Source organism: Mastomys coucha, unplaced genomic scaffold (genome assembly GCF_008632895.1).
Source record: "Mastomys coucha isolate ucsf_1 unplaced genomic scaffold, UCSF_Mcou_1 pScaffold17, whole genome shotgun sequence".
Classification (NCBI taxonomy): domain Eukaryota; kingdom Metazoa; phylum Chordata; class Mammalia; order Rodentia; family Muridae; genus Mastomys; species Mastomys coucha.
Window position 1 is genome coordinate 17,664,188 of NW_022196899.1, and position 12,576 is coordinate 17,676,763.

At 37.0% G+C, this 12,576-nt stretch overlaps 1 protein-coding gene across 2 annotated transcripts in view; it reads right to left on the reverse strand.

Moving 5' to 3' along the window:
- The window catches only part of Naaladl2 (N-acetylated alpha-linked acidic dipeptidase like 2), an 880,490-nt gene that overhangs the window by 320,038 nt on the left and 547,876 nt on the right, over positions 1-12,576 (reverse strand). For both annotated transcript variants that reach the window (XM_031376446.1, XM_031376445.1), the window contains 2 exons: positions 3,162-3,254; positions 63-268 (listed from right to left, as the gene is read on the reverse strand). In XM_031376446.1, the coding sequence (XP_031232306.1) occupies positions 63-268; positions 3,162-3,254 (299 nt within the window). The remainder of the gene's footprint in view (positions 1-62; positions 269-3,161; positions 3,255-12,576) is intronic.

Below are 12,576 nucleotides of genomic sequence, written 5' to 3' on the forward strand. Positions count from 1 at the left end.
ATGAAATAATGGGGAGCACAGGAAAGAACAGAAAAGAAATACAAATGATGAATTTATTTCACCTCTCCCCATTCATAGGAGCCAATTTTGCCCCAGGGTGTTCCTCCCCATGAGCAGAAAACAATAGTTCGTTCTGGTCTCCATCCTTTCTTCACTCTTAACATCAAAGCTTCAATAAATGCTGTGATTGCTGCAGTACTGCTGGCCCATTCTTGTCCTTTATAACTGTGCCCAGCACGGTGGCTGCTGCCAACTATAATATAACGGTCTGGAAATAGAATGAAATAAGAGCCATTAAAACAAAATGTAAACCTTGACAATAAATTTAATGACTTTTATATAATCCTATTGCACAAGTAAGCAACAATTAAGCCAAATTGTTCTAATAATTAATACCACTTTGGCATTTTCCACCCCCTGCCTTGATTCATACATCTGGGTATATCAATGCAGAAGCAGCTGCTAAAGCCAGTTATGAATCCAAAGCTTAGATCCATATTATTGTCCTCTGCAACATGAATATTAATTAATGAATTATACAAATATACCACAATTAAATTCTTATTTAACATTTTTCAGCATTATAGTGGGAAATGTACAGCAAGCAATGCCTGTGTGCTTGGTGAGCAGCAATGAGTTATTAATACATCTGTAAAGGAAGTGACTTAAGAGCTGTGTGTGTTAAAAATGTATAGACTTTCTTTAAAAAGTAAGTATTTAGGGATATATTTATAGTTTCAATTTATGCTTCTAAACCCTCTCAGTTCTCTGAAAGAAAACAAGATTCACTAGCATCAAGCCAGGACGACTGATAATTTAACTTTTCACATAATTTATTTCTTGTGGCCATACACAGTTCATTAGATGCGCCTATAATAAACTTGCCATGATTCATGGATATGGTCCTTTTACTATTTTTCACTAGCTAGTTTCACCATTAAAATAGGATCAAAATATAGCTCCAGAGATTACTCTTGCCTTTTTTCTCTCTCAGTGGATGTTATTCACAACAGCCACTGAGATTACTTTAATGGATCAAGCAACCCTATGAAGTTATTTGAAGAGCAGTCTCATTGTTGCTTTATTATGAGACGTTCCATGTAGATATCAGAGATTGGCATGATGGCACAGTGGTTATAGGCACCTGATGCCAAAACAGATGACTTCAATTTGATTCTGTGACCCACATGACACCTGAATATTGTTCTCTGACTTCCTTTTTTGAGTATTGGCACCCCTATCCTTATTATATACACAAGAACAGTATCTTACATAAAGTATTGGGCATAAAGTAAGTCATATATCTACATGGAATAAAGGAAGTATCCCTTGACTACATGAGAAGAATGGTGGCTATAAGAATCATAATTGTATAGAATCATTTAAAATTTCAGTACTGAACTGAAACCTCCAAGGATTCAATCTTCCAACACTTGCTTAAGATATGTGTAATGGAATATAAGGCTGCATGCAACATTATATTATTATATATCCAAACATTAAATTCTTGGGCATTTATTCACACCCATCTCTCAGAAATGCCTGAAAGTTCTGCTTGAGATGAACTGTATCCTGAATAAATTAACAATGTCTGATTATTGTTTTTAGCATCAGCAAATAAAATCTCATGAACAAGTAACCTTTTCATTTTTTTAACATGGAATTCAAAAATTTTTTGCATGCAATTGTTTGGTAGTTTTAAGGTTTTTTGGCATGAATTCAGTAAACTTTTCATACTACTGTTTTGCAGTAATGAGTTACAAATGAAACAGTGTTAATAGAGATTTTCATACTTCAGCTGAACTTGCTTATATTGAAAGACACATAAATTGGTGAAATGCAAGTATATGGATTTCCAAGTTCATTTGTGTCTCTGTCTAAGGATGTTTTGATGACAGGCTGTACAGTAAAGGAACTATGTAGAATAAGTACACTGAATGAAAATTTTAAGAGTTGGTTGTCAAAAAATAGGGAGGAAATAAAACTTGATTTCAAAATTCTCTGGGTCAGCAATTAGGTCAATTTAACTCATGCTACGGAGAAGAATAATTCTCCAAGGAGAAATTGAATAAGTGTCCCAGTCATAGCCACAGAAGTGGTTTGAGTGCAATAAAACCTTAATGGTGCTCTAGGGATGGCAGATTGGCTGAGTGAATTAAAACTGTTAGCCTCCAAGCTTGATGGCCTAGGGTCAATCCCTGGAACCTTTGATGGTAGGACAGTACTAATTCTCAAAAGTTGTCCTCCGATGTCCTCTCTCTCTCTCCCTCCCACAGTAAACTCTGTATATGTAATGATTTGTGATCCATCTTTGTGATGAGATAGACTATGCCAGCATGAATCTGTTATATGCAACAACTATATTTATTCTTATTTTTAGACTGAAGATTCCTTCAGCAGTTCATAAATAGTAAAATGTTTAGTATATAAACAGATAATCATTTCAATAAAAACATTTGACAACAAAAATTACAGACATTGAGCAGAACTATGGGTCAAACATATATTGAGACAGAGATTAACATTAGAAGGATTTGCTTTGAGACAAATCCTTCAGTTTCAAAAAGTGAATCACTAAAACCTATGATATTTTCCTTTAAAGTATTCCTTCACTAAAGTAAAAACAATCCACAATATCACAATAAGTAATGTAAAATATTGCCTATTTATTTCCATGCCAATTTAACACAAATATAAATTCTACCTCTCTTTTCATTTCCCTGACCTTAAAATTACTATGCCTGTTAATGCTTATTGTTGATGATATTTTAGGAAAGAGAATAAATACTTTAAGCATTCACACCAATCCATTTTTTTAGTCATCCAAACCTCTGTGTCTGTGTGTGTATGTGTTTGTGTGTGTATATATGTGTGTATGTGTATGCGTGTATGTGTGTATATGTGTGTGTCTGTGTGTAAATATATATGTGTGTATATATATATGTGTGTACGTTTCTTTGTGTGTATATATATGTGTGTGTCTATACATGTATATAAGTATATATATATATATTTAGACATATATATCATAATTTATAAAATATAATTGTTATATATAGTAGGATATTGAACTTCATTTTTAAATTATTATGAAACACAGGACAAGTTTAGTTGTTTCATATGAATTATGGACTAGATTATAACTACTTAACCATACGTACCTGGTGAAGTCAAACCTCTTAGATATCCAACAACATTAGACACTGTTTTAAATTTTGTGACTGTCTGCACCTGCAAACTGACAGTTCTCTTTTCTGTAAAAGAAGAAATTAAAAACACTTACTTATATACATTCTGGTGTGTGGCCCCTCTAAACATTAGAATGTGTTTATTTAGTACCATCAGCAAAATAATCCCGTGAAGTTCAATTTTCTCACATAGGTTAAAGTTTCACTTTTTGTCAACAAGCATTAACATTGTCAACAATGTCTTAGGCAGACACTGTTTTAGGTATCTGTTATTTTATGGTGACCTTGAGACTACTGCTTGCTTCCTGCTTCTGAAAGCCATGGAGAGACATCTCTATACCTCATATTTGTTATAGCACAGGCCCCAAAACAAGAACAGGCAGGAAAATGTTCTTCTAAGAAAGTTCTACTTGGCAAAAAGAGACAGAAGAAAAAGGGACGGTACAATTGATTCTGTGAATGTTAACACTTTCCTGTCTTCAGAACAGGACAACACAAATTTTCTCTGTGGGACTCACTGTTATATTAACATTTGAAAAGAGTATGTAAAGTATTCTACAAATTAACATCTTTAATATCCATTTTCATAAAATACACACTATTTTCAGAGATTGTATAATAAATCCCTACTAATTTATCTACTTTTTTGTTTAAAATATTTTATGTATTTTATATATTGCATGCATGTATTTTTATGTACCATGTGTGTACACTGCCGATGAAGGACAAAAAAAGTCATTGAATTCCTAGGGACTGGAGTTGATAATTTAGGGAGAAGTTACTTTGGTTTAACTCTCAGAAAGCACTTCCTTGTGGCTGACAAAGGTAATTACTACCTGGACTGATGATCTGAATTCTATACCTGGAATCTACTTAGTAGAAGGCGAGAACTGATTTCAGGACATTGTTCTATGTCCTTCATGTATGATCCATGGTTCTTAGGGGCTCCTTCCAATAAATAAATAAGTATAGTTAAGATTTTTATGAAGGTGGAAACAGTTTCATGATTTAATTACATATAATTCACATACTCTTAAAGATGTGAAACACGACAATTGGATTTTTCTGATCTGATCCAGGTGTTGGACTGTTGTAACTCAATTGTTATTTTATAGTTTATTGAATAGTTTGTCTTATTGAAACTGAAATCGTGTGAATTTCTAATATTCGGTTTATTTTAGATTTTCTGTAGGTTTTGTTTTAACCTTGGCCTTAATGCTTGAATTAATATAGCTTTAGCATCATCACATAGTCTCCATACAATTATTCTGAAGTACTAATTTCATATGAAATCTAATACTAATTTTTTAAGTTTCCTGAAAACATTGTTGGGAGGTATTTCCTTAGGGTTGCAAGGCGTCCATGGACCTCTCTGAGGAAATGGTACTCTCTCTTTTATCCTCACCATAGTCTACATTCTAGCTGCTATCATGCACATTGATATGTCTGTCAAAAGAATTTTATACTTTCTCCTCAAGAATTTTGTAAAACTACTATTGAGTTTATTTTTATGGTTTCATACATATTTCACCAATTATTAAAAATTATTTTATTTATTTACTCCCCAGCTGTTTCCCCCTCCGGCCCCTCCCCCAGTGCCCTATCCTATTCCTCCTGCCCCTTGCCTCTCTGAAAGCATGCTTTTCCCACCAGCCTCCACCTTCCCTGGGATAAAGTCTCTCAAAGATTAGGCAGATCTTCTCCCACTGAGGCCAGACCGGGTAGTCCTTTGCTATATATGTGTAGGGGGGCTTGGACCAGCCCTTGTGTGCTACCTGGCTCACCAACCAAATTTTAACAGTTTATATTACAAATAAGAATGCTCTTAAATTCTATACCTTTGATTTATAAGAAAACTCCTAGTTATCCTTCAGTATGACACAGGGTCCAAAGAGTTCTTAATTTTGGTAATTTTCAAAGAAGACAATTATCTTGGCATTTGCCTCTTTTATGCATATGCAAATCTGTCCACATGTTCTTGTGCACATAAGCATGTACATCTGTGTGTACCCATGTGGAAACTAGAGTTTGACAAAAGGATGGCATATGGTATCATTCTCTATTGTTCTTTTTATTGATTTTCATGTTTATGTGTCTGACGACTATGCTTGCTTATATGTGTGTATGTGTGTGTGTGTATTTGTGTGTGCATGCACACTCGCACATATCATGTGTACCTGAAATTTGGAGATCTGATGTTGATAGCAGGAATTTTCCTTGATTACTGTCTACCTTAATCATTGAGACAAGGTCTTTCAGATGAGTCCATAGCTACATGATATGGCTAGTTTCTCAAGGCAGTTTGCTCTGTAGATTCCAAGTGCAGAAATAACTAAACCAATATAGCCAATCAGCTTCTTACTTGGGTTCAGGGAATACAATCTCCCTTCTTTAGAATCATGTGGCAAGGTTTTGACCACCAACCTGTTTCTAGACCACTTTTAACTGCTGAGAATTCTTCCCAGCCTCCCTTTACTGTCAGACAAGGTCACTCACTTAACCTGAAGCTCACCTCCTGGCTAGACAGGCTGACAAGCAAAATCCAGGTTTCCTCCTGTCTCTGCCTCTAAAGGAAGAGATCACAGATACTACCTACTGAGCAATCTCCTTAACCTCCTTGCTTCCTGCCAGCAACCTATTATTTTGTCCTGGAGCCCGTGCAGACAGACAGAAATGGGGCAAAACCAGCCTTCTTTGATCCTCATCTTTTATTATTAACTTGAGTAGAATGTTTTCTAATATTTTATCTCCTAAAACATTCTTGATATATGTTTCTGGGAATGCCTTTTATCAAATTAAAAATATTCACTCCTATTCTTTCTTTGCTAAGAGGTTTTCCCATAAGCAGATGTTGAGTCATATATTGTTGAGTCATTTATGGAGATAGCCAGAAATGCTTCACTTCATACCATTGACAGATGTGTCTATTACTAGAATGAGCAGATGAGTCAAGACATGTCCTATAGTTGGTGTGATTTTCACACACAAAATATACATGCACTAATGTAAACATTTATTTGGTAACATTACAACTTTTTTTTTCTATATTACTTTTGTTATATGGATTATAGAAACTTCTAAATATTTTAGGGTGTTTGATTCCTCTTACAAATTCTATGAGATTATAAAGTGTGGGTAGTATCTCTTCTACTGAAAAAGGTAAGATTCAAATGTGAAATATTTTCTTTATTTTACCTTACTACATATCAAATATATATTGATTCCTATGATGGTTTATCTATGTTTGACCAGAGAGTGGCACTATTAGGTGTGGCCTTGTTGGAGTAACTCTGTCACTGTGGTCATTAGCTTAAGACCCTTATCCTAGCTTCTTGGAAGTCAGTCTTCCACTATTAGCCTTCAGATGAGGATATTGATATTTCTCCTCTGCCTGTACTATGCCTGCTTGGATGCTGCCATGTTCTTGCTTTGACAAGCCAGCCCCAATTAAATGGTGTCCTTATAAGAGCTGCCTTAGTCATGGTGTCTATTTATAGCAGTAAAATGCTAACTAAGGCAGAAGTTGGTACCAGGGACTGAGGTATTGCTGTGATAGGCCTGACCATGCTTTTGTTTGGAGGAAGGTGGATTTGGGGACTTTGGAAAGCAGTGGAATGCTTTAAGTTGGGCTCTATAGGCTATCCTAGTAGGAATATGGAAGATGTTGTTGCTGAATGTAATTTGAACCGTGCAGATCTCGCCCAAAAGGTTTCAGTGGAGAAGAATTTCAGAATGTGGCCTAGAGACTGTTTTTGTGGTATTTTGGTGAATAATTTGGCTGGCTTTTGACCTTGTCTGAAAGTTAACCTGAGAATAAGGTAAAGAGATTTATATGAATTGCTTGGACAAAGGATGTCTCAAAAAAAGCCTAGCAGAGACTTTGTTATCTGGTTAAGTCTCATGAAGAGCATGTTGAACAAGTGTAGCAAACTTAGAAAGGAGAAATAAAAAATAGATGGGTCAAGTATTAAAAGGGTCCCGGAAAGTGAAATGGAACTGATTGCTATGTTCTAGGAGGAAACAGATGAAGTGATTTTGGGGCAAGATCCTACCCAGCTAAGTTTATAAGATCCAGCATGGTGGTACACACCTTTAATCCTAGGAAACAAAGCCAAACAAATCTCTAACTTCCAGGCCAACCTGGGAAAAAGCAGGTTCTAGGTAAAGAAAAGCTTAAATCCAGCCATCATGGTACATGCCTTTAATCCCAGCATTACAGGAGACAGCCATGCAGATCTCTGAGTTCAGGGTCAATCTACAGAGCAAATTCCAGGAAAGCCAAGATCACTCAATGACTAGGAGTTCCTGAAGGAAGTTGGGCTGTCTGGCCAGTGAGCCTAAGGGATGTACATTCCTTTGCTTCTCTAGCACTGGCATCATTAGCAAGGCTTTGTTAAGAGGTTTATGGGGAGTTAGGAAGTGGTGGCCCACGCCTATATTTCCAGCACTTGGGAGGCAGAGGCAGGCAGATTTCTGAGTTCGAGGCCAGCCTGGTCTACAGTGTGAGTTCCAGGACAGCCAGGGCTATATAGAGAAACCCTGTCTAGAGAAGTCAAAAAAAAAAAAAAAGGTTTGACTTGGATATTTTGCCTTTGAAGCAAATTCTTTACCAACCAAGCTGTCGCTCTGTAGAGCTATGAAAAACAGCCTGGTTTCTGGTTGAGCTAAGGCTGGAATCCCTGGAGACCCTGAGGGATGGTAGGCATTTTGCCATGCTCCTGGACACCAGGCTCCTGACACGAGGCCACATCCCTCCATAATTTTGTGGCCTTAAGTCACGTAAGGGCAATACCTCAAACCCCTCCACAGGTAGAAGACGTGACTTGTGGTCACCTGGCCTCAAGACAGATTTTTAATGAGGTCTAAAGGCCTAGATGCTTAGCCAAAATCTCTCCTTCCTAGACACCCCTCCGTTTCTTCAGGCCTGCCCTGAGAAAGTAGGGTACATTTTTATTCATTACTACTCTCTGCCATGACAATAAATGCCTTAAAACCACGGACTATCTCTTTTCCTTAGGATCTGCCATGGAGAGCAATGGAACAGGCCTGTGCCTAAAGAGCCGGCCCCTAATCTCTTGCAGAAGGCCTCTCAGTGCTCCTAGCCATGGCCTCCACCAAGCCAAGCTGGCCACCAAACAACCCAAGGACTTTCTCCTCCCCAAGGGACCTGTTGGAGCTCTCCCTCCTTTTTCCCTTTGGCCCCCGTTAGATCCAGCCTGGGGGTGGGGGAGCCCACTCCATTCTCAGCTCTTCTGTGGCTTCCAGTGGAGCCTAGGTGCTCAAGAGCCTGAGAACCAGAGGCTCCCGGCCTCCTATAGGCCCAGGGACCAAGCCAGCTCCAACAGTCCCGTGAGACTTCAGACTGTGCTTCCCGACCCCTGAAGAGGTGTCCAGTAAGCTTCACATAGCCCTACACACACACCCCTGGCGCTGGCATGAGATAAGCACAGTCAAAACTCCCACCTCACGCTTCCACCAGCAGCCCGAGCCCTGTGGCAGAGTGGACGTGGGACACCCCATAACCCAACATTTCTCCACTCTCCAAATTGCTGTACATCCGATGGGTTAACTTTGTGTGCATTGTTTTCTACAGCCTTCTCTTTACTACCTAACGAGATATTAATGTAACCAGTCAACCTTGCCTTCTCTTCGTATTCCTCTGGCGAATTTTCCCAGAGCTATTGTTGCTGCAAGGAAGAGGAGCTTTGCCTAAGCGGCTTCTTGATGAAACCCTCAGTAGACGCACCATCACAACATCAGTTTAGCCAACTAGCACAGAGTCAGGGCAAGGGCTGAGAACCACTAGCGCCGTGCAAAGATCTGGTCTAAATTGTGAAACAGTAACATAGCAGAATTTCACATTTCTTCCATTCATTTATATTCTCATATATATGTATATATACATATATATATATACATATATATATATATGCCCTGATACATATTAGTATATTATTCCATATCCATATTTGAATACACACACACACACACACACACACACACACAGTCTATTTTCTTTCATTCCAACAGAGCCATGATCATACTTTAAATTTTAGGAACAAGTTTCTCTAAAACTCTGGCTCACCTGAGATTCTAAAGGCCCACTCACCTCTACTGCTTTTACTAAAGTAAACAACCCACTGACAAGGCAAAGTGCCTGTTCATGGAAGCAGCAATAGACATCTGATATTTTGGACAAGGAATAATTTTGCTCTCTGCAGTGCATTCTACAGTGCACATTAGAGAAAGCAACAAAAAATATCCCTAAAGGGGAAAATGGCTTAGAAAATAATGATAAACATGCAGCTGTTCAAATGGAAGAAGATTATTGAGAAACATTAACAGAGTGCAAGTGATACAGATAGGATCCATAGGATGCATGTAATGGCTGCGCTCAGATCCCAGGGACTGACACTGTGAGGACAGAGTGATTACCAAGTGGGACAGAAATCAGGTTACTCAGGCCTCCCCATGCCTGCTGGGCTAAAGCTGTATTGCAAAGAGGGTTCAAAAAACTTTCCTTTTCAGGTATTTATTTTCTTCTCTAAATCTCCAGAGATGGTCGGTCCTTGTAAAACCCAAGAATTTTTTTTTTCTTCCTAGAACAGCGTCTAATAACAAAGAAGCCCTGATACAGAAATTATCTCCCAAGCTGGCAGAAGATGAAGGGGATTTATGATAATAATGTAACACCTGGAGACATTGCCACTTAGCCCATTGACTCAGGAAGGTGGAGTCTGGGTCCTGAGCTTAAGGTGTGTCCTTCCATAAGTCATAAGAGAGTAAAATGTTACATAGATGGCCACAAGAGCTCACATATGAGATATACATGCACAACTAAGTAAGATGACACAATACACTGCTAATAGACCCCATAAAGTGGCAGAATTTTAACATACATGATGCCATGAATGTTGTAGCTGAAACCTGGAACACACCAGAACATGTTAACAATGAGGAACAAGGCTCCAATCACTAAATAATTGTTATATCAAGTATAATAATTCTAAGAAATATACCAAAAAACAGACTGGCTATGAAAAAAGAATAGATAAAGTCTGGAAGTTAACAAGGAGAAATACTTCCAGAGAATCAACAGAGGTGACAGAAAGAGAAACCAAGCAAGTACCACCAAAAGATATAATGAATCAAAAACAGGAGCTGTATAAATAATATCAGAAGAAGTATATGAAGGAGGGACAAATAGAGAAAAGAATTTAAAAAATATAGAAAAAGAAAAAAGAAAAACGCCCATGTATTATAGAGTAAAATTAAAAGACAGGAGAAAAAGAATCTGAAAGTTACCAAAGTTAAAAACAAGGATCCAGTGAAAACACACACAATGGTGGGAGGCAGGCAGGGAGAGACAGACGAGACTGGAGCAGCAGCAGGACACAGAGATAGAAAGAGAATGGGGAAGTAAACAACAGCCAGGGAACTGATGAGGTTCGTGAAGGACACTGAGAACAAGGGTGAACGTAAAGGTCAACAACACGCACTGGTCACAACTGGAATCTGAGGACTTGGCAGCTACTTTATGGCAGTAACAGGCAAAGCATTAGTGTAGGAGGAAGAGTTCCTGTAAGTGAGCATCCTGCCTGTCACACGATAACGAGGTGAGAAGGATGTCCCTTGGAGACAGAGGGACATACATCAACGGATTACATACAAACAATGTAATCCCATTACTTAGCACATGCAATATCAGGAGAAGCAAATATCTGTCATGAAAAGGCCTTACATGAAATGTAAAAGAACAGGTGATCAGTGGAGATGTGTATTACTGGTAGCTGTATGGATGGTTAGATAGTTAGAGGGTATGCATCAAGTTATCAGTTATATCAATGTATTGATATATTTATGTATTTGGTCTAACACATAATATGAAAATTAATCATTTTCTAAGCCTTATTCTTTGAGTGGTATTGGAAAGAACTTTCCCAAGACCAAAAACATAGGCACCATGCAGGTCTTACTTTCTAGACAAAAATTTCTCTTAAAAAAATCTTATTTTTTTTAAATTTTTGAGAAATTTCTGTTAGCAAGACTGAGGTTGAAAAGTACAAGATAATTTTGAAAACACTATTCTGCCAGAAACTAAGAAATGCTTCAAGAAGAGACAGAATAAAGGCTGAGGTTGCAATGCCGGGCAAGGTTTGATAATTGTATTTAAAATATAAAGTATTTATTTGTGAATTTTATAACACATAGAATCAAGAGGAAAATAATGTGGGATGATTGAGAGGAATTTGAAGGGAGTGATGTGGAGGGTAGATTTGATGAGAACAAATTATATACATGTATAAAATTATCATACATTAAAAAGTTGGGGAAGCCGGGCAGTGGTGGTGGCGCACGCCTTTAATCCCAGCACTTGGGAGGCAGAGGCAGGCAGATGTCTGAGTTTGAGGACAGTCTGGTCTACAGAGTGAGTTCCAGGACAGCCAGGGCTATACAGAGAAATCTTGTCTCAAAAAACAAAAACAAAAACAAACAAACAAAAAAGATTAAAAAAAAAAGCTGGGGAAAATTTAAAAGATTATTTCTTGACATGTGTATATTAAATACAATTCTAGTTTGTAAAGTTCAATTAAAAGATGTGATTGAAAAGAAAATCAAGGAAACTAGTTGTGTTGTTGCATGACTTGTGATTCCAGGACTTGCAAGTAGAAATGGGGGATAAAGATTTCAAGGCCAGCCTGGTCCACAGCTTTTGATATATACATGTATGTTTGCATATGTATAATATATATGTAATATATATTATATGTAATATATATAATATATAATATATGTATATTATGTATATTATATAATATAAAATGTATATTATATATTATATATTAATAATATAATAATATTAATTAATATATATTATAATATATAATATAATATATATAAAATATAATATATATGTATCATATATAATATATATGTAATACATATATGTAATATGTATATGTAATACATATACATATATATATTATATATATAAGATGCAGATGCAGACAATAATGAATAGACTCAACAAGTTGTATTTATGCGTGTATTCATTTATATATGTGAGTAACAATAAAGCTTAAAGAGGAGAAGGCTGTGAACTGAGGGGGAAGTATAGGAGAAAGGATGGGGATGAGGAAATGATAGTGGTACCTTTCAATTCAATTGAAAGAAAGGCACTGGCAATAGAGCTTAGTGGTCGGTACAACACAGGCCCAGCACATGGGAGACAAGTCGATATTCAGGACAGCAAAATTATTAATTAAAACTAAATGCCAGTGGGAAAAGAATAGCTGTTATTTTAACGACTTTCAGAATTTTCAAAGAACTAACCATCAAATCTAACATGTAGGCTTTGATTAAATTCTGATTTGACAAACCAGTATTT